This window comes from Sapajus apella, unplaced genomic scaffold (genome assembly GCF_009761245.1).
Source record: "Sapajus apella isolate SASKATOON/1434 unplaced genomic scaffold, GSC_monkey_1.0 scaffold15, whole genome shotgun sequence".
Classification (NCBI taxonomy): domain Eukaryota; kingdom Metazoa; phylum Chordata; class Mammalia; order Primates; family Cebidae; genus Sapajus; species Sapajus apella.
The window spans coordinates 27,451,429-27,478,091 of record NW_022436955.1 but is presented as its reverse complement, the minus strand read 5'-3'; the positions used below and the strand labels follow the sequence as shown (position 1 = coordinate 27,478,091).

At 47.9% G+C, this 26,663-nt stretch overlaps 1 protein-coding gene across 2 annotated transcripts in view; it reads left to right on the top strand.

Moving 5' to 3' along the window:
• The window catches only part of MBTPS1 (membrane bound transcription factor peptidase, site 1), a 61,948-nt gene extending 41,173 nt beyond the window's left edge, over positions 1–20,775 (top strand). The window contains exons 13-23 of one of the 2 annotated variants that reach the window (XM_032284552.1): positions 2,548–2,736; positions 3,566–3,738; positions 5,493–5,608; positions 6,157–6,313; positions 7,342–7,466; positions 8,184–8,261; positions 11,164–11,304; positions 13,752–13,883; positions 15,104–15,230; positions 18,366–18,496; positions 19,881–20,775. In XM_032284552.1, coding sequence (XP_032140443.1) covers positions 2,548–2,736; positions 3,566–3,738; positions 5,493–5,608; positions 6,157–6,313; positions 7,342–7,466; positions 8,184–8,261; positions 11,164–11,304; positions 13,752–13,883; positions 15,104–15,230; positions 18,366–18,496; positions 19,881–20,077 — 1,566 coding nt within the window. In that variant the 3' untranslated portion in view covers positions 20,078–20,775. The remainder of the gene's footprint in view (positions 1–2,547; positions 2,737–3,565; positions 3,739–5,492; positions 5,609–6,156; positions 6,314–7,341; positions 7,467–8,183; positions 8,262–11,163; positions 11,305–13,751; positions 13,884–15,103; positions 15,231–18,365; positions 18,497–19,880) is intronic. The other variant, XM_032284553.1, reaches the window with a different exon arrangement.
• Positions 20,776–26,663: the final 5,888 nt, after the last annotated feature.

Sequence of the window (26,663 nt, the reverse complement as noted above, 5' to 3'; positions counted from 1 at the left end):
CCAGGCTGGAGTGCATTGCCGCAATCTCTCGGCTCACTGAAACCTCTTACTCTGGGTTCAAGTGATTCTCCTGCCTCAGCCTCCCAGGTAACGGGGATTACAGCTGCCTGCCACCACGCCCAGCTAATTTTTTGTATTTTTAGTAGAGATGGGGTTTCACCATGTTGGCCAGACTGGTCTCGAACTCCTGGCATTACAGATGTGAGCCACCATGCCAGCCAGTATTTTATTCTTTGATGAGTATAAAGAGGCCTTTGTGTTTGGAAGATGCGGTCTGTTTTTTAAATACTGTTTTGTAAATTTTTAAAAATCGTACTGTGTAGATATCATAATAATGAAAAATAGAAAAGAATAGAAAACTGACTTCCAGCCTCAGCATACTAACTTGGCTGCTTTTTTAAAAGTATTCTTTTCCACTTGATCTGCAATACTTATTTTTTGTTATTGTGCAGTTGGCAAAAATTTACGATTTTTTTGGTAGTTCTCATTATATTGTAAACATTGAAAAATTCAGTTATATGCGTGGCACCAGTATACTTCTTAATGGTTTTTTATATTTAGAAATAATAAATCATAATTTGTTTACTATTTTTCTTTGAACTATTAGGTAGTTTTCAACTATAAACATTTCACTGAATATTTCTGCATATATGGTTTTCTTTTCTTTTGAACTATTTCCTTAACATAAACTCCCTGGATTCGCTCCCTGACTCAGAAGGTGTGAGCATTCAAGGATTACTCTTGGCACGTCCTACCAAATTCTGTCCAGTAGAGTATGTCAGCTTAGACTGCTGCTGGTGGGGTTCAGGGGGAAGGTGTCTCCACTAGACCTTCACTGGGTGATTTGCCTTTTGAAATTTTTTTATTCTGTTATTGTTTTTAAAACTTGAGATAAAATTTTACGTACCATGAAATTCACCCTTTTAGGTTGTACAGTTTGATGGGTTTTACTATATTCACAAGATTGTGCCAACATCTCCTTCAGGAATATTCGCTGAAAGAAACCTTCTACTCATTATCAGTCACTCCATGTTCCTCCTCCAGCCCTGGGCAGCCAGTCTGCTTTCTGTCTCTGTGGGTTTGCCTGTTGAACTTTTCCCTTCAATGGAATCATGTCGCATCTGTGCTTTTGTGCCCGGCTTCGTTCTCTCAGCTTCAGGTTTTCAGTGTTTGTCAGCGTCGTAGCGCTGTCAGTGACGCACTGCTTCCCATGGCTGAGTAGCGCTCCACTGGGCGGGGAGGCCACATGGCGTTCACCCGTTCCTCTGTTGCTGGGCATCTGGCTGTTCTAGGTGGCCCATCTTTCAGCTTTAAACTTCGAGGGGAAAATGGGTGCCTTGTGGAATGTGCACTCAGTTATTTCTGGGGTGGATATCTTTGGTTGTGTTTCCTAATTGTATTTCCTCTTGTATGAGTTACATTTTCATTGCATTGGCCCATTTTTCTCCTGGAATTGGGATTTTCTCTATCATTCCTAACAAGATCATCATGTTATAGAGAAATTAACCATTGCTGTCTTTTAAGCACAATGTTTCTCCAGCTGATTTTCTTTTCCGTTTAATATTACTTATTATGGTTTTTTCTTTTTTGTTCTATAAAGTTTTACATTTCAGGTAGTTGAATTTTTGTCTTTTATGACTTTTATTGTTTTAACAGATGAGAAACTTATCCTTCCAGAGATATAATAAAATTTCAATTTTATTTTTCTACTAATTGTTACGTATATGATTGTTAGATATTGTTTCATCTATATTAATTTGATATGTGTTACAAGAGATGGGCAAAAGCTTTTTACTTGCAAACCAGTGGCCCCAAGAGCATTTATTCAGAATCCCTCTTCTTCCTATTTGGGACGCCATACAGATATTTTTCATTTTCATACTTTTTTCTTAACACACTGGCTTACTTGAGGTATAAGTTCTGGCTGTGTGGAGTGTGAGGGAGATGAGTAATTTGGGTTCCTCTGAAATACTGGTTAGTTGCAAGCACTCACTGACGTCTCTTCCAGGTGGCCTCTGCTCACGCTTCCCTGTCTGCTTTCCTCCCACCTGGAGGGTAGAAGCGGTGGTCATCTCACAGCTGAGCCAGCCCTCCCTCCGGCCACCTGTTTCCAGCTTCAGAATGTGACTTGGGACAGCTGATGTCCCTGCCGTATTACTACTTTCAATTAATGGGATTTTTGTAAGCGTACAACTAATTCGGATATAACCTTAAATCTGAGAGTTTTCATCTATTTAAGTTCTCTCAGTCAGATAAAGTTCTTCATCAAAAAACCTTTGACAAAAGTTTCTCCTTTTTTATGATGGGAAAAAAAAACATGTCTCCATAAAACTGGAGGCTGTCAGAAATAGCGGTTTCTAGACTTTTCTAGTGGTATGTTCCAGGTAGTCCATAAGCCACTTTGGTTGTAGTTACTTAGTATCTGTATAAATTTCATTTTTTCCTAGTAATGAAATATTTCTCAGAAACCAGTTTTGGTAAGAATTGAGTTTTTCTGGTTTGTGCGTGTTTTCACTTCAGCCTTTGCGTGATTTCTTTTTCCTGCAGCCTGACTGGCAGCCCTATTTGCCACAGAATGGAGACAACATTGAAGTTGCCTTCTCTTACTCCTCAGTGTTATGGCCTTGGTCGGGCTACCTGGCCATCTCCATTTCTGTGACCAAGAAAGCGGCTTCCTGGGAAGGCATTGCTCAGGGCCACGTTATGATCACTGTGGCTTCCCCAGCAGAGACGGAGGTAAGGACATGGCAGGGTAGTGGCTTGTTTTCTTAGCTGTTTGACATCACCTTTTGGGGAGGGACAGAAAATGCCTGGGGTCTACATTGGAAGTACAATTGACAGGCAGGCTTAGCCTTGATGGCCACAGTAGATGGTTCCAGGGCCTCTGGAGCAGCTGGAGTTTGAAGAACTAGCTCAGTCACTGAGTGCTAGTGCTTGCCGTTCTGTGGCCACACAGCAGCACAGAAGACTGTTTTGTACTAGATTTCAAGCTCAAAAGGAATGTGCCAAAAATACATATTCTCTAAAAGGAAATGTGGGGTCAATCCTTTGAAGCTCTACTAGTTTTTATTAATAGAATATGCCTTAAAAATTTTTTTTTTTGAAATGGAGTCTTGTTCTGTGACCAGGCTGGCGTGCAGTGGTGTGATCTCAGCTCACTGCAACCTCTGCCTCCTAGGTTCAAGCAATTCTCCTGCCTCAGCGTTCTAAGTAGCTGGGACTACAGGCTTGCACCACCACACCCAGCTAATTTTTGTATTTTTAGTAGAGATGGGGTTTCACCATGTTGGCCAGGATGGTCTGGAATTCCTAACTTCATGATCCGCCTGCCTCGGCCTCCCAAAGTGCTGGGATTACAAGTGTGAGCCACCGCACCTGGCATATTTTAAGTCTTAAACTCTTTAAGTGTTTCAGTGGACTTAGTTGTGATACATGAGTTTTACTAGACATTTGTTATTGGAAATTGTGTTCAGATTATTTAGGTTAAATTGATAAATAGAAATGATGTTTTTAAACCTGAAAGTTTTTTCTGGGCAATGAGGGCATTTTTTTTTTTTTTTTTAAGTCAAAAAATGGCGCAGAACAGACTTCAACAGTAAAGCTCCCCATTAAGGTGAAGATAATTCCTACTCCCCCACGAAGCAAGAGAGTTCTCTGGGATCAGTACCACAATCTCCGCTATCCACCTGGCTATTTCCCCAGGGATAATTTAAGGATGAAGAATGACCCTTTAGACTGGTAAGCACCCCACAGATGCGCTTCACCTCCCCAGCCTCCTACTACAGAGGCACCACTGTTCCTGCAACTTTTTTTTTTTTCTTAAGATGGAGTCTCCCACTGTTGCTCAGGCTGTAAGTGCAGTGGCGTGATCTTGGCTCACTGCGATCTCCGCGTCCTGGGTTCAAGCAATTCTCCTGCCTCAGCCTCCCAAGTAGCTGGAACTATAGGCGTGCACCACCACACCCAGCTAATTTGTTGTATTTTTAGTAGGAACGGGGTTTCACCATATTGGCCAGGATGGTCTCCTTCTCCTGACCTCGTGATCTGTCCACCTTGGCCTCCCAAGGTGCTGGGATGACAGGCATGAGCCACTGTGCCCAGCCCCTGCAAGTTTTAAGGAGTTGTTGCTCAGCTTCTTGTGGAGCCTGGACTCTCGTGACACCGAGACATTCTGGGCCTTTGCCATGCACTACGGCAACCTGACTTTTCTTTTGAAACTTTCACAAGTATGATTGTGCAGTAAAAAGCTTGCAGTTGTCTTGAACTGCTCTCTTTTCCTTCCCTCTCCCATTGAGCCAGTCAGCAAAGCTGTCAGTCTTACCTTCAGACTACATGCTGGATCCTTTCATCTCCAGCCGTCTCTCTCCCACCCCAATCCAGGCCGTCGTCATCTCCTGCGTGGACGGCATCAGTAGCTCCTGAGTGCAACTGCGGTTGCCGTTGCAGCCCTGATTCCACTCTTCTTGTAGCGTCCTTGGTAATCTTGTTAAAATGCCAGTTCTAACATGTTTTACCTCAAGCTCTCCAGTGGCTGACTGCCTAATCAGACTTCCTCACCTGGCCAAGCCCCCAGGTGTGACCCCTGCCACCCTTCAGGATCTAGCACGGCTTCCCCCTTCCCTGCAAGTCCCCAAGACCCCTCTCCCAGTGCCTGTTCCCTGCAGGGGAGCTGGGCTGACCTTCTCATGGCCCGTAAGTCAGGTTCATTGCTGTGTTAATGATTGGACTCATTTGAACTGCATGCTTAAAGTAGGCGAAGGGGAAGCATTGAAAGATGTGACCAGGATAGTTAAGAGTCAGACTTGGTTTTAAAAGAAGATGTCTCTGGCAGCCAGACTGGAGGGTCTCAGACCAGAGGTAGGTAGACAGGAAGTGCTGGGAAGTTCATAGACCCAGGGGAGACCATGGGCCTGCAGAAGAGTACCTGGAGTCTGTGCTGCCGAGGAGGAGGGTGCTGGGAGGCTGGGAGGTGAGAATGGGATGATCCCAGAGGGTGTATACAGTGTCCCTTAGAAAAGTGAGCACATTTGGGAGGGACAGGGATGGAAAGCTGACCAGTGGCAGTGACATCAGTGAGCCGTGCCGTTGTCTCAGCACCGGGCCCTGCGTGGCTTGTTCCAGCATTCCTGCACTCCCGACGCCGTCTGCTCAGCTCTTTGGTCAGGCACAGATGGCTGCCAGCAGTATACACCAATGCCACTGCTAAAGTGCTGGTCCAGTACACGTTAAACATGTCTTTGGCCATTTCGTCTGGTCATTTTAGCTCTTTCATGTAAACATCAGGCCTATGGTTTCTTCTTATCAGCCGTTTCCACGTACCCAGGTCAGAGCATGCAGGTCTGCTGTAGCCGATGCCTATGGCAGTGGGCCAACCTTATAGGCCTTCTCTGTGGGCTGTGGCATGGTGCTCCTGCATAGGCAGCCCTGTGGCTGGATATGCCTTTACTGCCAGTAGAGAGATCATTTTAATGCTGTGGCTTATTGTTTTGCAGGAATGGTGATCACATCCACACCAATTTCAGGGATATGTACCAGCATCTTAGAAGCATGGGCTACTTTGTGGAGGTCCTTGGGGCCCCCTTCACATGTTTTGATGCCAGTCAGTATGGTAAGTGGCGATGCTGTGCTAGCCACATGGCCTTTCAGCGCAGCTTGGATGTTTGTTAAATGTTTGAGAAGTGAATCCCAGTTTTCAGTGATAGGTACCAAGGGAGAAGCGCCCTGAGCCCCACAGCTGGGTGAGCCTCGGGCGAGCCTCTGAAACAGGCGTACTTTCCCATTGGGTGGTGACGGGTGTGACGTTCAGCTGAAATACAAGACTATCTGACTGACTGGAAATTGGGACATTGGTATTCTTTTTTTTTTTTTTTTTTCAAGTTAAAAGGAGCTCTGGCATATATTTTACTCCTTTTCACGTGAGTGAAAAATCTTTATCCTGAGCACCAGAAATGAAATCACATCTCAGTTAATCCCTGTGTATTGCTGGACCCTGGTCCTCTACTTTTTAGCCCCTTTCGAAGTGGTATAGGGAGTCACAAACCAGTCTCTTAGGTGTCAGTAACCTGAGACATGGACCCGATGACACTGCGTTTCTGCAGCGGTGGTGTCCTGCCATTCGGAGGTGACAGTTCCCAGCCTTGGTTCTTTGTTCATCAGGCACTTTGCTGATGGTGGACAGTGAGGAGGAGTACTTCCCAGAAGAGATCACCAAGCTCCGGAGGGACATGGACAATGGACTCTCGCTCATCGTCTTCAGTGACTGGTACAACACTTCCATTATGAGAAAAGTCAAGTTTTATGATGAAAACACAAGGTACTGATGTGCATTGGGATTTGGATCAGAAATGGGACTTTTGGGGCATTAAATTCTACCCAGCAAATACTTAAGTGATGAGTTGACCCGTTGGTGGTCTTTCCAGTTAGCAGAGACACATTCAGAGAGCTTGATTAGAAAGAAGCTCCTTCAACTGAGTGCCTGTTCTCACGCCTGTAATCCCAACACTTTGGGAGGCTGAGTTGGGCAGATCACTTGAACCTGGGAGACTGAGGCTGCAGTGAGCTGAGATCGAGCCACTGCATTCCAGCCTTGGTGCCAGAGAGACCTTATCTCAAAAAGAAAAAATAAAGTGCACAAAAAAGAAAATAGCCCTTTGTACAGTAGAGATGTTTTTGAAAATTGCTCAGAAAGTAAGATGTTTATTGATGCTGAGTACTATTAATAATACAGAGGGTTCATGGTCTTTCCTCGTTAATCTTAGATACTTCAGCTTTAAATTTCTGTTTAGTTCTTTCCTGTCCTCTCTCTCTATTAGTGAGTGTATATAAATGTAAATGCACCAAAGGAACTGTTACTTAAATTATTATATATTTACAATAATTATTGTAAATAAATGTATATCTTGTATACCATAAATACATAATAATTAGTTTACTTATAGTAATTCATTTACTCAAGGGGAATAATGTCCTCCCCTTGTTTGCGATCAAGGATTCCCAGTGTATTATAAATGTATCACCTTTATGTTTTGAATCTGTGACCGAACTTTTCTGTTTCTTTCTCATCTCATTTCCTTCACTGATCCTTGCTGGGTCTAGGCTAAGCAGTTATCTATGGTGCGTTTCAGTGAAGTACTGATTTTCATTTCATAAAATAAATTTTGCTTTAATTAATTCTGCACATCACCCGAAGCATTTACATTTGCCATTTTACTCAGGCAGTTGGTTCCAGTTGAAACCTTAGTGTGGATGGACTGGATTGTGGCGGGAGAAACTGAGTTTTCACAGAGACTGACTGTATGGAGTGTCTTATTTGCTGCTCCCGTGTGCCCGTCACTTTCACAGGCAGTGGTGGATGCCGGACACCGGAGGAGCTAACATCCCGGCTCTGAATGAGCTGCTGTCTGTGTGGAACATGGGGTTCAGTGATGGCCTGTATGAAGGGGAGTTCACCCTGGCAAACCATGACAGTAAGGTTCTGCGTGTTTTCCCAGGCCGTGGTATTAGGTGTGCGAGCAGAAGTGGCACCCTCCTGAAACCTAGGTTTCTTGAAAAAGAGAATGATGACTCCTCAGCTGGAGTCAGTGCAAAGAACTCGCCAGTAGTTTCAAAAGTACATCTATGAGGCTCTTGTGTTGTCCAGATTTTTTTAAATGAAAATATTTTATGTAGGCATTCCTAATTTTAGTGCTACCTGTAAGAGTCTTTATGTAACAGGCCCAAATAGGAGCTGCCTCATAGCTTCCATTTATTTACAAAATGTGCTTCAAGAAGTAACTGTGTTTCTCGTGTAGGAAGTTGGCGCAGGTAAGTTTTTGGTAGCTGGTTTTGAGAAGAACATCTTGAGCATTATTACTTCTCATTCTGCAGGTCTGGGCAGCTTGTTTTGAGCCATGACTGCTCTGAATTATAACATCTATTCAGAAATCTAATGTTAATAGCACTTTTTATGTGAATTACCAAATCTCTACAGAAACCTGAGGTTAGCAGTGTTTTTTACTTGAATTTTGAGGGATTACTTGTACTTCATGTGTGACAAGGCAATAGCAGCCCCTCCCTCAAGATTAAAGACCATTTTTTAAAAATGCATAGTGTCTGAAGAATTTATTTTGAGCAAATGAGTAGCTGTGACTTTTTAAAGCGTCCAGCGTTCCTGCGTTCCTGTGACTTTGAACGTTCTTTTCTAGTGTATTATGCGTCAGGGTGCAGCATCGCGAAGTTTCCAGAAGATGGCATCGTGATAACACAAACTTTCAAGGACCAAGGTAAAGGATGCCGTTAGTGGGCCTTTTGCTTCTTTCTTTCTTTCTTTTCTCTCTCTCTCTCCCTTTTCCCCTCCTCTCTCTCTCTCTATATCTCTTTAATAAAAGCTTTATTGCATGTAATTTGCATGCCATAATATTTGCCCTTTTAATGTGTGCAATTCAGTGGTTTTTAGTATATTTACAAAATTGTGCAACCATCACCACTGTCTACTTCCAGAACAGTTTTATCACCCCAATAAGAAATCCCATGTGCATTAGACGTTTTGGTTTCTTTTAAAATTTGTTGCAATATTATTTGAATGGTACCCACCATAGGCAGGACTTCTCGGTAGAGGCTCTGAGGGATACTAAGGTAAGACAGCCTCTTGCTGATCATTTGAATGCGTGTGTGTGTGTGTGTGTGTGTGTGTGTGGTTTTGCGTGCAGCAACTGCTGCAAAAGAAATTGAATTCCTTCAGGAGAGGGGCAAAATTATTTATTTTATATTTTTTTAAAAAACTGCCTTCAAGGTTACTTGATTAATTTTTTGTTACCCTCTAAATTGTTTTGCTTCTATGATTGTCAGATTATTAAGGTTTTAGAAAAATTTTGACCATGTTTTGGAGTTCTGAACCATTTAAAGATAAGAAACATTCATTATACAGCAGCCTCTCAGAGCTCTCTGAAGAGTGGTGTTTGTGTGCAGTTTTGCTTCAGCTGTATACAGGCATCACTCAGGAAGGCACCGTGTCAGCCCTCCTAGAACTGGTATTCGTGATACCACCATGTGCTTAGTGTACCATGGCCACCTGGTGAGCTGGAGAGCAGTGGGAGTGAGCTGCCTCCGCCTTCCCAAAAGCCAGGTGAAAGAAGGTATGGGCAGGTGAGCAGAAACCACAGCACAGCCTTCCTGTGACCTCTCACCAAGAGCTGTCATTCTGAACCACCTGCGTCTGCTCTTACACAGGGTTGCTGAGAGCTTTAAGACTGTTAAGTGCCCCAAACAATAGGCTTATGAAAATGCACAAGATCCATTTTTTTCATGCAAGTTGATACTGTGTGTTTCAGAATGAGGCCCCTCTCCATTGTAAAGGTTGCCATTTTCTCTCTGTGGATGTTAAGAATAGTTATATTAGTTGGAGATGATGAAAAGATAGGATTTATCAACTTACCTACTTGCAGCTGCAATATAGAATTTATTTTTATATTATCTGGAAGGGCTTTTTTCCTTTTATCAAAACAGGGTTGATGAGTAACTGGATCTGTGTTTCATAGGGTTCTATTGAAACTTTAGGCACATAATGATTGCCTTCATAGTCACAGGCATGGTTGGCCATGGGTTAGTGATTCTTTCTCAAAGCACTCCTCGTAGACAGTATCACTTCAGGTCCCAGCTATAAACAAGGGGTCAAAGCGGTGGTCTCATTGGCTTGTGCCTTCTGGGAAATCCTTGGTTTTGGTTGCGGGGTGGGGAGATGCAAAAGTAGATTGAAGGATGCATGCTTTATTTCCGTGTTCCACTACAGAGTAAAAATGAAATCCTTTTTTTTTTTTTTTTTTTTGAGACAGAGTTTCGCTCTTGTTACCCAGGCTGGAGTGCAATGGCGCGATCTCGGCTCACCGCAACCTCCGCCTCCTGGGTTCGGGCAATTCTCCTGCCTCAGCCTCCTGAGCAGCTGGGACTACAGGCACGCGCCACCATGCCCAGCTAATTTTTTGTAGTTTTTAGTAGAGACGGGGTTTCACCATATTGACCAGTATGGTCTCGATCACTTGACCTCGTGATCCACCCACCTCGGCCTCCCAAAGTGCTGGGATTACAGGCTTGAGCCACCGCGCCCGGCCATGAAATCCTTTTTAAGGGCCATTTTATTCCCATAAAGGCTTTAAGTTGAATAATCTTTTGGGTACAAAATAAGAATTTGAAAATAGAAATTTGGGTTATGCCTGATCAGAAAAGACCCCAATGGCAGAAATAAAACTCCTATCAAATACCGCAAGGCAAATGGCGGTGAGTGTGTTCCGGTTTCTCCTGTCTGACTGCTTCCTTCCTCCAAAGAAAAGCGTATTTTTTTTTCTACTCAGCTCCTAGTGGGATTACTGTACAGAGAGCAGGGAATGTCACGTTTTTGTAGCTACAGACATTTCAGATGTTAGCAACACAGACAATACCAGATTGTGATGAAGACATACATTGTGTTCTGGGGCTGAAGAATGCATTTCACTGGGGCAGACACTCTTAGATTATCTGGTGGTGCCACTGATGAGGCTGCCTATGGCATTTATTCATTTTTGACATCTTGATTAATTACACATTTTAAATTATGTCATCTGGGCAAAGATAGGAGTCTGTGCTGTTGGAACATGTGTCTGTGAAACTAATGTAACTGGTCTTAAACCTAAATTGAAAATATGTGAACGTACTTTTAAAAATTAGTTACATTTGTCCTAGCTTTTCATAATAAAGCATAAAACCTGGGTATTAGTATATATGACTGTATTCATAGAGAAACCTGCATGTTCAACAAGAGCTGCTGGTTGCCCTTTGTGTAGGTGTCTGAAAACATAGGCTTTTCAGGATAAGAGGGGACAAACTTCACGGTTTTTTTTGAGATAGAGAGAGGAAGCACCTTTATAATGGTAAATATCACGTACTGCCATGGCAAGGGGAAATGAAAGTGGATATGGAAATACATGCAAAGTGAATTTTGCTAAAACAAATTAATGGTACTTAAGACATTTCCATTCTAGAAGCCTTATTCTTAAGGCTTTTCTATTCTAAACATTTGCAGTGTTTTAATTGAAGATTGGATTTCGACAGTTTGTTTATGTGTCACGTGGATTAAATGTCAAGTGGTAAGCAGGAAATAACTCATTGCTCAACAGAAACTCTCATGCTGTTGTTTTTGTTGTGTTGTTTCAGGATTGGAGGTTTTAAAGCAGGAAACAGCAGTTGTTGAAAACGTCCCTATTTTGGGACTTTATCAGATTCCAGCTGAGGGTGGAGGCCGGATTGTACTGTATGGGGACTCCAACTGCTTGGATGACAGTCACCGGCAGAAGGGTAGGAAGAACGCAAATGGTCTTAGTGACTTCGGCACATAGATCTTTTCTTACCTTTGTCTCTGGAAAGGTGTCTGTGAGATGCTGGCAGGTCAGCTAACATCTTTTCACTTGAGCCAGGCTCAGCTGGAGAAGTTGCAGTCACTTTGATTGCTTAGAATAGTTTGATAGGTGTCTGAGTCTGCACACATTTAATAAGCAAAACAAAGCTACTTTTATGGGCCATGATGCTGCTTCTCCATCTTCACCTTTCTGAGGCCAGTGGAGGTTGGAACCCCTGCATTCTGGTGGAGAGCCCCTTCCCTGACTTCCTTGGGGCCTGCCAGTCCCAGACTTCCCCCAGCCCCATGCTGCCTGTACTTTGTGAGCACTGCCACATGGGGGCGCCCTTCTTCAGTCTGACCCACTCATTTACTGGAAGGCTGGCTCTTGGCTGTCCTCCCAGACCTGGAGTTCGGGCTTTTCTGAGCCTTTATCAGTGAGGAGGAGTGTTTATTATATTGAGGCGTGAAAGGGAGGCAAACAGGAACACCAGTCCTCTTCCCTCCGCCTCTTTTTCAGTCTTGATGCATCCTTCAGATTTTGGGGCTTAAGGTTGGGCATAGACTATTCTCATTTTTTTAAAGAGGAAAAGGAATGGTAAAGCGCTTCACACTTTTACCTGGTAAGGTGATGACAACACCAGAACTGAAACCAGTGTTCTAACGCACCGCGACCGCTGGGGTACTCGGGCAGAGGGCAGGTGGTGAGTTACAAGAACAAGGCCCCGAGAGGTGTGTTTGCTCCCCTCCGTTTCAGGCTGAAGTTGACTGCCTTCCTGGCATTTATGTAAATCCCTAGACTATGATGGATCTTTTTAAAAATCAAAAGTGGTCCGGGCACAGTGGCTCACACCTGTAATCCCAGCAGTTTGGGAGGCTGAGGCCAGTGGAGATCGAGACCAGCCTGGCCAACAGAGTGAAACCCCATCTCTACTAAAAACACAAAAATTAGCCGGGCATTGTGGCACATGCCTGTAATCCCAGCTACTCAGGAGGCTGAGGCAGGAGAGTTCCTTGAACCCGGGAGGCGGAGGTTGCAGTGAGCCGAGATTGTGCCATTGCACTCCAGCCTGGGCAACAGAGCAAGACTCTGTCTCAAAAAAAAAAAATAATAAAAATCAGAAGTGAGGGTTAAAGTCACAGTTACAGGAGATTAATGTTTTATTTCCACAGAGATTTTAAGACCTGAGATCTCCTGGTAAGAGGCTTTATTAAATTTTAAATGCCTGAGAGGATGGTCTAGTCCTTAAATTTAAAATGGCAGCGTTTTGAATCTTTCAGGGGCGTTAAGCACTTGACCAGAAGTGTCCTTTAATGAGAGGAAAGTAGTTAATGGCGCTTTTCTTGCAGGGATCTTGTCTAGTCCAGCTTGATGTTAATGGGACTTGAAGGGCAGATGCAGGAGAAACAAGATGGGCACAGGAACTCCAGGTTTAAATACAGGGTGGCGCCTTCGGTTTCAGAAAGGATCCTTTGTGAACGGGAGCTGTTGCTAGCCCAGTGCCTAGACCCCGAGGTGTCCCCGAAAACAAATTGCCCTTTCTCTGCTGTCAGTCTTCCAGTGGTTGGCACCCTGCTGACTCCACGCTCAGCTCAGGTGAATAGACGCTCTATGGGTGTTGGCCTTGACTCCACCCCCTGGGGTGTCAGTTCCTTCTCTCTGGGAGAGCCTCTGGGACGCTGCAGGAGCCACGGCCCCCATTCTCCTCTCCCTCTTGCCATTGAGCCCCTGCTCTCAGGCCGTTCTTTTCTCGTGGGTGTCACGTGGTCTCACTCTCTGCAGATAAGCTCCATTCTGTCCCCGTCCATGAGGAGCTGAGTGTGGCACTTGGGCAGTTGGTACAGCCTGGTGGGCAGTGGTGCTGACCCCCTGGACCCTGGGGCACTGGGAGTGGAGCCCTGCTCAGCTTGTGCCTATGTGTGCTGATCTGGCTGGGCTGGGCCACGGGGAATGTCTGTCTTACGAGAACAGGGGACTCTGGAACATGTTGGATTTACTTTGACCTAAATTTGTGACTTCTGAACTCCCATTTTCCCCTCTTTTGGGGACTAACTTTAAAATAATTTCGTGTAGAGATTTCTTTTTAAAAGGTAAATCGTGGGCCACGTGTGGTGGCTCACATCTGTAATCCCAGCACTTTGGGAGGTTGAGGCAGGAAGATCACTTGATCCCAGGAGTTTGAGACCAGAGAGACCCATTTCTGCAAAAAGTAAAAAATTAGCCAGGCATGGTGTCATGTGCCTGTAGTTTCAGCTACTCGGGAGGCTGAGGCAGGAGGATTGCTCGAGCCCAGGAGCTTAAATCTGCATTGAGCTGTGATTGCACCACTTCACTGGGTGAGAAGAGCGTGACTCTGTCTGAAAAAAAAAAAAAAGGAATTCCTAAACAGGTTTATTGACTTCGCAGACTGCTTTTGGCTTCTCGATGCCCTCCTCCAGTACACGTCGTATGGGGTGACACCTCCTAGCCTCAGTCATTCTGGGAACCGCCAGCGCCCTCCCAGTGGAGCAGGCTCAGTCACTCCAGAGAGGATGGAAGGTGAGTGGATGGGCAGGATGCTTTGGGCAGGGAATTGGATCCAGCTGAACATGATGCTACCTCAGCCAGTGGCTGTGCCTGCCAGCAAGTGCGGCCAGTTGGTGTGCACCGCTGAGCGGTTTGCATCATGGCTGCGGGTCGACCAGCACGCAGCAGCTCTCACTTGCCGAGAGGCCATCCTTACGTCCTCGGAGGGACATTATTGAGGGCCCAGTGTGCAGCTGCTTTCCAGTCACACCCCTTACCCTCACGTCCCCCTGAGAGTATGTTTACTGTCCTGCTCTCACAGGCAAGGACACTGGCTCCTACAGGTCCTCAGGAGGAATCACCAGTGTTTTTGAGCACTCGCCAGGTCCCGGGCAGTAGTCTGGGATGCTTCCATGGATGGCCTGACTTTCCCTTCTCAGTAATCCTGTGAAAATAGATATTATTTCCGGTTTCCAGATGAAGAAATGAGAGCTGAGAGGAAATTAAGTAACTGCCTGAGATCTCCCGGGCGGTACATGATGGTGGAGCCTCCAGCTGCTTGGCACTTATCGGGGTGGGTGTAAGTGCCTGTGAGTCCCTGGCGTGCTGGCCCTTGCAGTGCTGTCCATAGAAGGTTCATGTGAGCCACTGGCGTCATGGAACATTTTCCAGGAGCTGCGTTTAAAATGTAAAAAGAAACAGATGAAATTAATAATATACTGGAGCCCAATACATGAAGAATATTAGAATGTAAACATGCGATACCTAATTTCATTTGCTCAGTAGCTGCATGTGGTTGGTAGCTGCAGTGTTCAATGATGCACATCTAAGAAATAGAAGGAATTTTGAAAATGCAGAGTGTTTTTTTTGGTCAAAGAATTAAGTATTTTAGAAGAGAAGTATTTTTTTCCACGAAACCGGTCTGTAGCTTACTTAGATTCCGCAAGTGTGGCCTTGCGTGTATAGTTGGTGGTCAGCAAAGGATGACCAGCCAGTGATGTGCATCATCTGTCCATCTTCAAGAGAACAGTTAAGATTTTCTCACCCCCTTCAGCAGTGGAAGGAAACACACATTGGGAGGAACCAATCAGGTGTGGCTCCTGCAGTGCATGGAGGACAGCTAAATCGAGCACATGGGCTCTGTGCTATGTTGTGAGAAAGCACACAAACTCATCGTAAAGCCCTATTTTTTTCCTTTGCATTTTAATAATAGAGATGACCTTCTTTTTTGTTGATGTTGCTGCTAACCACAGGAAACCATCTTCATCGCTACTCCAAGGTCCTGGAGGCCCATTTGGGAGACCCAAAACCTCGGCCTCTGCCAGCCTGTCCACACTTGTCTTGGGCCAAGCCACAGCCTTTAAATGAGACGGCGCCCAGGTTAGTGTGTGCCTGTGCCCTTCCACTCGTTCCACAGGGCTTACGACTCACTGCCTTTTTTATAGGAGAGAATGGAATTTTACTGACATCATTACAGAATTGCCAGATCTTCAAGCTTGTCATTAGCTATAGTTATTTAGTGAACCCCCATATTGGCCTTTGGAAATAGGCTCTTTGGTGATATACTGCATAAAAAGTGCTTTAGATAATTAGCATTTGGTTACATTTGGTTAATTCTTTTTTAAAAAGCTATGATCCAACAGTGATTACATTTGAGCTGGAGCTCTGGGTCCTGTGGTCGGGGAGCTGAGAGCTGCCGGCTGCAGTGCGTTCCCTGTTTGAGACATTAATGATAAGATACCCCGATAGTTCCCTTCTTCTGTCATCCCCGGGAGCTGTGGTTTCCGCCCATCCAAGAAGAGCGTGCTTCTGTGTCATTACGTCCTGTACGTACTGTGACTATGGGCGAATGTGCCTGCCTCTGATGACAGGCTGTGACCTCTGCTGCTGTCGCTGTCTGGACTCCTTCTCGGGTCTCACTGTCTACCTCAGCTTCTTCATTTGCATCCTTCCCTTCCGTAGCCAGTGTTTGAGTTGACCCTGCTGTTTCCCTCTGCAGCCAGGGTGAGCCAGCTCGGCGTGGCTGGTCCCTGTTTTCTCCAGGCTCTGCCCTCTCTCTTTCTCTGTGACATCGCTGGCCTGAGCAGGACAATGCAAGAAGAAAGGGGAAACTTCACCCCTGAGTAAGGGGTGAAGCCAGGGACAGCTGTCAGAGCTGTGGCCCTGGCTGGGCAGGCACACCTCCCACCCCATCAAGTGGAAGTCTTGCCCTCTGAGCCCCCCAACCGTCCGGCACCCAGCCCCTCTCCCCAGCCCCCTCAGGCAGAAGGCTGCCCTGTAGACGGCTCCCTGCCTGCCTTCTTTTCCTCCAGTGATGGCATGGGGCCAGGGACAGAGGCCCCCCTCCATCCTGTAAGGTAAAGAGGAGAATCCCCGCGGGAAGGTGGCGAGGCCGCCTTCTGCCTTTACTGGTCATCGTAAACCGAAAGTGCTAAACACACCACGCAGTGACCATATGTCTTCATTTACAATATGCTTAATAGAACACAGGAAAATGGTGGAATCAGCACATTGTTGTCTCACCAGCAGCTTTCTTCCTGAACCTTTAATTACTGGGTACTTTTCCATTGCAGTTCACATCTCATCATTTTAAAATGTCTGATAAGTTTCCATTTTTGCATCCTTTTTATTTATAACCTTCTATTAGCCTAGCATTCAAACCAGACTTTATATTCCAGCCATGGTCAGCAATTCATACTCAGTGAACAGTGTTAGCTGAAGTTCCAGAAACCCAATTATTCTCCACAGTGTTGTTTAGGACACGGAGAAGCAGATAACAATATCCTTTCCATCCTTTGCTATCTACCTGTTCCCATCAAATAATCCATCGCATACTGAACTGGCCCATCCAGGAAGCTGATAATGGACAGCTCCTGGAATTTGATTTTCACGATCACTCAGTAATTTCTTCTTCTCAGTCTGCTGCTGGGTTTTACATTTATCTTGCTTTTCACATCTTCTTGAAAATTATTATCAGTCCTCAGAGCTAGATTGACACATATTCTGAATCTCTAAAAGAGATTTGATACCAGGAGACAGCTCCAGATGCCTGTCAGCCCCGTGCTGAGGGCAGGGTTCCATCTGGGAAGTGGAAAGGCGCTTTGGGTTTCTTTGTTGGGCATCAGGTGTCCATACTTGGGGCAGCTGTGGAAGTGCCAGCGTCCTCCCTGAGAGGAACCCCTGCTCCAGTGGCCTCTCAGTCCTTCCATCAGTATGCTGTAAAGCTGTGTGTACTGTTACCATGACTGCTTCACTAGAAAGTGCCATCAGCAAAGCATTAGATTATAGAACAGGATGTCGTTGTTAGGATGGAAATACAGCCCATACATATTCAGCTACAAAGTCATAAAGCCTAAATGTCACTGATTCCATAACTTAACACTGTCAGTTTAATTTTCAGACTGATGAAAGCTAAAGTATAACGTTAAATCCCGTAGCATCGGACAGGTTATAATGAGTGCTCACTGGCATTCGGGCAGTTCCCGATCTGGGAGTGTTGACTGGAGTCTCTCTCTTTCCTGCCTAGGAAACCTCTGCTCGGGCCAGCCCTTGCCCGCCATCTTGGCGTTGACTTTCAGCCTAAATGCTGATAGGATTGGACATCTTTGCTTTCACTTGCCCAGAGTGAAAGAGACAGGCCAACAGTTTCCAAATGAATAAATGACAGAAAAAGAGAGAATTTGTAATTTGCAAACTAACTTCGGTGAGAGGTATTCTTTCCTCTCACCTAAGCCAGAGTAGTGCTTTTCCATCATGTTCTCCCTCTAGCCCTGGTGTCCTTCCAAGCTCTGTGCCACTGTTGCCAGTGCGTCACCCTCTCTGTGTTCTTTGGGTCTAAGTTGTATTGGCCTGAATGAGTTTTTCAGATCCCAAAGTTAATGATGATACCACACAGTGCAGAAAGCATGTATGTTCATTTGATCGTCCCCCCACCTGCAGGCGAGACAGATGGGGACCCCGTGTTAGTTGCTCAGACTCTCCCCGCTATTGGTTTCTTGTATGTCTCGTATTCTCCCTCTAGATGGCGGTTTCTTCAAAGACAAAGATGCAGTCTGCTTCCCCGCCCCACTTTGCCCACTCCCTTATGTGCAGTGGTTGTGGAGTCACCATTGACTCCGACTGCTCCAGGCCTCAGGGAGGCGACCTCGATGGCACGCTCTGGCCCCAGGCCCATGTCCACTCAGCAGGCTGCAGCTCCTCCCGGCCACAGGCTCCTTCCAGGGCCTCAACTGGAGTGTCCTCCTGAGTTGCTTGATCATGTTTCCAGCTTTATGCAAAATCAGGCTCATCCTGGTCATGCTAGAATCTCACGAACAGGAATTTGACTTTGATATTTTTCTCTTGGGACCTGGAAATGGCCACCGTAGTTGCTGCTCAGTGGCAGAAAGTGGATGTGGGTGCCAACAGCGTTTCACATCTCCCTGTGGATCACTTTCTCTTTCTTGGGTATTAGTTGAACTTCCTAGACTAGTGCAATGGCTTATTTTTATTTGGTTTTCATCTGTTTTCCTGAAGTAACCTTTGGAAACATCAGAAGTTACTCTCCATTGACCTGGACAAAGTGGTGTTACCCAACTTTCGATCGAATCGCCCTCAAGTGAGGCCCTTGTCCCCTGGAGAGAGTGGCGCCTGGGACATTCCTGGAGGTGAGTTCTCGGGTGCTTGGTTATTGTGCTCAGTCTCCTATAGTGTGTTCAAGGCAGTCTCCCTCCCTCCCCCCAGGAGGCGGGCCAGACTCTTCAGTCTCTGTCTTCCTGGGAGCCATGGTGGCCTTGGCTCTTGGCTGCTTTTGTGGCACAAACCAGCATGACCAAGGGCAGGCCTGAGAGATTAGACATTGTTTCCCTTAGAAAATGCTACCTATGTGTTCACATTTGAATTTCTTTGATGATGGCCAGGTGATCTACTTAAAGATGTTCAGAATAACCTGCAGGCTCTTTATGAAAGTTCTGCCAGCCACCTATTATGTCCCTCACAGGACACCTGTCTGCTGGTTTGGGTCCCAGGCAGTGGGAACTGCCACCCTGGCCCCCAGCCCTCAGCCCAGAAGGCCCCTCAAGTTCTCTGCCCTGCCCGTCCTGGGAGGGACTTGACTGAGCTGGGGTGTGCCCCTTAGGTGGCCTGATCCTGTCTGTCTCTCCAGGGATCCTCACTGGCTACATAGACTGCCTGGGGCAGGTGGTTCTTCACTACACAGGGCGGTTGGTACCAGGCCTTTCTCACAGAGCCCGGGCAGTTCTTTTGCTCTAGAGTCCCCTGCACTCTTCCGAAGAGTTTGCAGCTACCAAGGTGATTTCTCTGGGTTCCAGGAATTGGCCAGAAACCGGGGATAGGGAAGGGGCACCCCTGTCCATGCAGTCCAGCCCTGGACACTGCATGGTGGTGCCAGGGTCCTGAGGGCCTTGCGCGCATGTCACGGGTGCGCTGAGGGTACATTCCGGAGCCCTTAGCACTGCCCAGTCAATCGTATTGACGTTCTAAACCAAGGGTTCTCTCATGGCCTCTCCTGGTTTTCAGCCACACGTCCCCTCCATGGAGGGCTTTCTCCAAGGTGGGCACTGCCCGAGGCTCTTCTTCCATCATGCCTCCTTCCTCTTCCTCCCACTCAGCCGGAATCTCAGGCCCCTCCTCCTTTCCTGGATTGAGACGTGGCCATCTTCCCGTCTTTTTAGGGAAACACAGAGCGCCTCTGGGCCTCCGTTCGGTAGGTTGTAACAGAAGCATAGCTGGGCCTGATCATCTGTCTGCAGGGAGCCCAGGGAGGAGGGGCAGCAGAGACCTCTCCGAGACCTCCTTCCCCACAGGAAGTGGCTTCTCAGCAGACTGGGAACGTGGCTGCTCTTTCCTGTCATCTACTCTTTATTTATGGCCTGGGTTACTTTAGCTAAGGCTTAAAAATGGTGTGTGCCCTGCAAGCCCAGCTAATGAAATTAGCTTGCATTTGGTTTCTGATGTATCTAGCTGTCATAGAAAAAGGCTGTGACGGTAGCTCTGTGGCTTCCTGCCTGTTCACTGGCTGTCCTCTTGCAGGGATCATGCCTGGCCGCTACAACCAGGAGGTGGGCCAGACCATTCCTGTCTTCGCCTTTCTGGGAGCCATGGTGGTCCTTGCATTCTTTGTGGTACAAATCAACAAGGCGAAGAGCAGGCCGAAGCGGAGGAAGCCCCGGGTGAAGCGCCCACAGCTCATGCAGCAGGTTCACCCGCCGAAGACCCCTTCAGTGTGACCGGCAGCCTGGCTGACCATGAGGGCCAGAGAGCCTCCACGGACAGCACTGGGGGGTGAGCCGAGCTGTGGCGGCTGCTGGTGTAAAAGGGGTCCAGTTTCCAGCTGCAGGTTTGTTAGAGTCTATTCTACCTGGGCCTGCCTTCCTGTGATGGGCAGAGGCTTCCGGGACATCGAGAAGAATCCTGTGGCCGTGGGTCCTGTCCTGTCAGGAGGGACTCTGGCTCGGCCGCCAATAAGACTTCCCACTGGGCAGCTGTGTGCACCAAAGACTTGGGAGAACCTGGAAAGGCTGACGGGTCTTCTGACTGGAGAGGAAGGATGTACTTTCCAAGCAAGTGATACGACCCTGACCAAGCTCAGATACGCTTGTTAAAGGCTATTTTCTATATTTATTGTTGGGGAAAAAGTCACTTTAAAGACTTGTGCTATTTGGAGGCAAAGCTATTTTTTTTGTCAAATGAAATGCAGTTTTTTTTTACTATTACGTCATGAGGAACAACCCAGATTCCATGATCTTTTTAATGAAAGGACAGACTGAGATTTGAAGGAAACTTGCATAAATCTGTGAAACATAGACCTTCGCTTTATTTTTGTAAGTATCACCTGCCATCATGTTTTGTAATTTGAGGTCTTGATTTCACCATTGTCGGTGAAGAAAATTTTCAATAAATATGTATTACCTGTATGAAGCTTAAAGGTACGGTGTCCAGACTTTGCACTTGTCCCATTCGTCTTTGATGACAATCTGGAATGGGTTCTGACTCAGCCTGCTAAATTTTTTTATGGAGACATAATGCACAGAACATTCTGCATTTATAGTGTACAGCTCAGTGGTTTCTGGTGTCTTCACAAGGTTGTATGGGCTCCAGAACACTTCCATCACCCCCAGAGAAAACCCCACACCCACCAGCAGTCACCCCCAGTCATTCCTGCCCCCGGGCTGCTGGCAACCAGTCTGCTTTCTGTCTGTGGATTGGCCTGTTGTGGACATTTCCTTTACATGGAATCCACAGTACAGGGTTCTTTGGGTCCAACTTTTTTCACTCCCTATCGTGTTTTCAGGGTTCTTTGACCAGCGCTGTAGCAGGCATCAAGAGCTCATTCCTGCCTGTGGCTGAGCCGTGTCCCCTGGTGTGGCTAGACCTCTCTCGTCTGCAGCTGGTGGACATCTGAGGTGTTTCCACTTCGTGGCTGCTGTGAACAGCGCTGCTCTGAGTACTTGTGAACGGGGTTTGTGTGAACGTAGCTGTTTCTTTATTTCTGTTGGGAGTGCACCTAGCTGTGAAATCATACCACTTTGTGTTTAACTTTCTGAGGAGCTGCCAGATTTTCTTTCCGGAGCCACGGCACCATCTTGCATTCTTGCCAGCTGCGTGAGAGTTCCACTCTTCACATCCTCATCAGTACTTGTAATTCTCCGTCTTTCAGATGCTACCATCCTCCTGGGTACGCAGCGCGATCTCATGGCAGCTTTGACGTGCATTTCCCTGAAGACTAATGACGTTGAGTGTCTTTTCATGTGTTTACTGGCCATTTGTCTGTCTTCTTTGGAGAAACGTCTGTTCAGAACCTTTGTCCATATTTGATTTGGGTGGTCTTTTCATTACTGAGCTGTAAGAGTTCTCATAAGAGTGATGTAACTTACAGATATTTTCTCTCATTCTTCGGGTTGTCATTTCACTTGATGCCATCCTTTGAAACATAAAGGGTTTTCATCTTGAAGTCCATCTTTTCTGGTTTTTCTTCGGTTGCTTGTGCATAAGGGGTCACGTCTGAGAAAGCATTGGCTGATCCCAGCAGCGTGTTCATCTTCGATCCCGGCCTGAACAGCATCTTTTCTGTATGCTGACTGGCCGAACGCCGGCCCGCACAGCACAGGCGCGTGTGACGAGGAAGGAGGGCAGAGGCCGTGTGGGCACTGATCAGGGTGCTGCTGAGGTCACGGGCAGAAAACATCCCAGCCTAAGTGGGGAGGAGCCACCCAGGCCCACTGTCCCTTGTGGTTCTTTTCATCCACGTCAGGTCACGTGCTCACCTTGCAGCTCTCACGGCACTCTGGCCGCATTGGTTCAAGACTCCAAATGTGCTGCTGAGGCCCTGCAAAGCATTTGCTCCTGTCCCAAGGGCTTAAGGCCTCACAAGCAGCCGGTGGGCTGCGGGCATCTGGCGCTCAGGAGCCCCCCATCCTTAGGTGGCTGTGGCTCTGAGCTGCTTGCTCTTCTTATCTACGCTTGGGTCTTGCCTGCTGTTGGCTCTGGAGCCTCTCCTCTCACAGGTCTGTGGATGTGGGCTGCTCACCCTCTGCTGCTCAGGACCATAAAGGGCAGGGTTTTGTTAAAGGTTTCCCCTCGGCCGGGCGCGGTGGCTCAAGCCTGTAATCCCAGCACTTTGGGAGGCCGAGGTGGGTGGATCACGAGGTCAAGAGATCGAGACTATCCTGGTTAACATGGTGAAACCCCATCTCTACTAAAACTACAAAAAATTAGCTGGGCATGGTGGCGCGTGCCTGTAGTCCCAGCTACTCAGGAGGCTGAGGCAGGAGAATTGCCTGAACCCAAGAGGCGGAGGTTGCGGTGAGCCGAGATCGCGCCATTGCACTCCAGCCTGGGTAACAAGAGCGAAACTCCATCTCAAAAAAAAAAAAAAAAAAAAAGATTTCCCCTCAAACCAGGAGGCGAGGACCCTTTCTGTCCAGTTGCCAGAATGATGTCATGAGGAGCTGTGTGCCAGGCACGCTGTGCTGGTTATAACACGAGCTTCTAATTCATCCCCCACACGCTGTACGGGAGGCATCGCTGGGCCCATCGCACCCATAAAATGGCAGCCCGGAGGTTGCGCATCGCCTGCACAGTCACACAGCTAGTAGCCAAGGCAGAATGTGCCCTCATGTTGCCCTCAGCTCTGAAACCTGTGTACTTAACCCATGTTCTCTCCTGCTGGCATCTGTGTGATGTCCCATGTCTGTCTGCCTCTCTCTAAAGGGACACCAGGAGGATACCGAGATGCTGGGGGGCCTTGGGACAGAGTCCTAGGAGGATGGAGTGAGTGAAGGAACAGGCGAGGGTGAGCCTGGAGCAAGAACGCCCTGGCGGGAGAGCTCATGTAGAAAGGGGATTGGGTCTTGGGGAGGAACCGGATCCATGTCATTTGTTGAGGTGGCCGAGTCTGGCATTCAGATTTGCCGTCCCACGTAAGTGGCCCTGGAGGGAGCCCCCTTGCTGGGTGGTGGCTGTGGGATTCTGGGGTATGCCTTGGAGAATGTCCTGGGGAGGATGTCATGGCCCTGGCCCTATACTCAAGCTGCCTGGGTCCCCTTCAGCCTGGCCACCCCTGCTGTGGGCCCTAGCCAGGGGCCGGCACGCCACCAAACGCTATGTGTTGGGTACGTGGTGACACCCAGGCCACGTGCTTAGCCATGTGCCTGACAACCAGTGCCGATGTCTGCCACTCACAGGGACACACGTGCCTGGAGGTTGAGGCCACGTTCTGTCACCCAGGCCTGCTCATGTGGTCCTGGGCTGGGCCAGCTCCCCCCTTAGAAAGGATTCCTTTATTTCTTTTATGCCCCTCATTGTCCTAGTGAACAGCTACATCTTTTTAAAAAACAAAGGCTAGGTGCAGTGGCTCTGCCTGTTAATCTCAACATTGGGTGGCCGAAGCAGGAGGATCACTTGAGGCCAGCCTGGGCAACGTAGCAGGACCCTGTCTCTACAAAAAAACAAAAAAGACCACAACCACAACCACAGACACACACCTGGGGTTCACAGGAGGCCTGGGGGCCCGGAGAGGGGTCTGGTGTCATCCTTCGCCCTGGCTGTCCCTAGAAACTCACCAGTGGCTTGACTGCAGGAACTTTTAAGATGAGATGCAAATGGTGACTCCTCCTTAGGCTCCCCTGTTCGGGACCCCCCTGTCTAGATATTTCTTTGCACAACACACTTGTCCGTTCCATGCAGAGCATGTCCCGCATATGATGGCTCCGGGGAAACCTCCTGAGAAAGTCATGCCCAGTGGGTGAGCCTGGCCCACAGCCATGCCCTGGCACCTGCTGAGCCCTTGCCTCTGGGCCCCAGGCCAGTGGTTCACAGGCATGATCCCTCCCGGGGCTCTCAGAGCTGTTTCTCAGGAGGAAACCCAGGTCTGGCCTGGCTTGAGCTCTGAAGCCCTCAACGCCAGACTGCCTCCCTCCCGCAGCGGGCGGAGAGTGCTGCTTGCTGGAAATAACGGGAGTGTCATCTGAGATTTTGGTTTCAGAGGACACAAAATACAGAGCCAAGGATACGCAAAAGGTTTGTCTCCCTTTTAATATACAGATTACATAGACGTTTCTAGAGAAATACTGAAATTCTTGATTTTAAAAAATGGTTGGCACCACCCACTTAATTGGATATTAAATCACCGAATGTTGGTTTCATTTGCTGGTAACAAGAAGGCATTGCAGGCAGGTATCCTAGAAACCCAGGTCTCTGGCCCCACCCCAGCTTGACTAGATCATCTTTTCCTTGGGAATGGCCTAGGAGTTTGTTTTAAAGCTCCTCAGAGCAAACAATTACCCAACAATCCCACTCCTCAGGCTGTATCCAAAAGAACTGAAAATAAGGTGTTCAAACAATAACCTATACGTGGATGTTCACGGCTGCACTGTTCACAGTAGCCAGAAGGCGGGGCCCGCCCACACGTCTGGCAGTGATGATGGCTGGACGAAGGTGGCCTCTCCATGCCACTGAACACGGCCTTAAAAAGAAACGAAGGTCTCACACCTGGTCCCACGTGAGGGAACCCCGAAAACAGGCTGAGTGAAAGAAGCCAGACACAAGGGCACATCCTGTACAAGGCCTCATCTTGTATGAGAAGTATCTACAGTAGACAGATTTCACACAATCAGGAAGTAGATTCATAGTTGCCAGGAGCTAGGGGAAGGGATCTTCCTCTGGGGATGCCAAAACTGTTCTGGAATTAGTGGTGACACTGGCGCAACACTGGGAGTACTTAAAGCCACTGGACTGCACACTTTAAAATGGTAAGCTCCAGAATGTAGTTCAGTGAATTTTATGTCAATTCTAACACACTCACTCCCCTCCCCAGAGGATTCTTCAGAACAGGCAGCCCCCTTGGGGGCCATGGCTGGTAAACTGGGAGAGGTTATTGTGTGCTTCTGATCCCCAGTGTCTGTGTGGACCTAAGGGTCAGAACTCCATGGATGAAGACCCTGTGGGCTCAGCCTTGGCACCACACTCTCCTCCCTGCCCTCTGCCCCCAGCTCTGTGTTGGCTGCTGACCGCCCCCTGCTGCACCCCCTGTGTTCCCTCCATTGGACACAGAGGCAGGAGGAGAGTGAGCCTGAAGGACGCTTCCTTTCACTCCCAAGGTTCACCCCTTGACTGCTTTACCCAGAGCGGGTCTCCTGACTACAACGCTGAAGCAGCAGCCCCCAGGCAGGGACTTCGAGACACAAGAAGGCCTGTGCCCTGTGGCTGTGTCCCCTGAAGGACCTGGCCTCTGCTGCCACAGGACGGGGAGCCCACCGGCCTCTCCTCTCAGAGCTGCCCAACGATCGGGATTCAGGGTGCTGGTGTATGTGGTTCCTATTGCTAGCTGGACAAACTACCACAAATTGAGTGGCTCCTGCAGTTCCAGAGGTTGGAAGTGCAAATTCAGGCTCACTAGACTACAATCAAGGTGTACGCTGGATTGGTTCCTTCTGGAGGCCCTGAGTGAGATCCCACTTACCTGCCTTTCCCAGCATCTGGTGGCCATGGTCTCCTCTGTCTTCCAGGCACACCTGTGCAGCCTCTGCTGCTGTCTCCACACCACTATCTCCTCTGACTTCTGGCCCCTCCTGCGTCCATGTTAGAAGGACACTGAATACATGTAGCACCCACCTGGGTAGCCCAGGGTCCCCTCTCCACAAGGTGCTTTATCTCCTCTCCAAAGTTCCTTTTTCTGCTAGGCCTGGAAGTGTGAACAAGGACATCTTTGAGGCCATCATTTCACTGACCATGTGTGGTTTCTCTGTCCCTAAGGCATCTGTCTCCCATGCGAGGACTTTGGGTCCCTGATAATTGCTGCAGGTGGAGCTGCTGCCCTTAAAAGTCTGGGGGCTCCTCCCGCCATCTGAGAAGGCGGGGCGACTCTGCTCCCACATGCTGGGCTCTGCTGTTTACTAAGCAGCCTTCGTTGGCCAGGCCCAGGCTGGGGCTGAGAGCTTCGGAGAAAGGAGGGACTTCACGCTCGCTCGAAGACAGCAGGGTCACCAGGAGACCCTGCCTGCCCAGAACTGGGTTCTCCACCCTGACAGCATGGTAGACTAGACCCTCCTGGGGAAGCTTCATACAAATGACTGCCCATAATCCCTGCACTTTGGGAGGCTGAGGCGGGCAGAGCACCAGTGGTCTGGAGTTCAAGACCAGCCTGGCCAACATGGGGAAACCACATCTCTACTAAAAATACAAAATTTAGCTGGGTGTGGTCGTGCACATCTGTGATCCCAGCTACTTGGGAGGCTGAGGCATGAGAATCACTTGAACCCATGAGGTAGAGGCTGCAGTGACCCGAGATCATGCCACTGCACTCCAGCCTGGGCA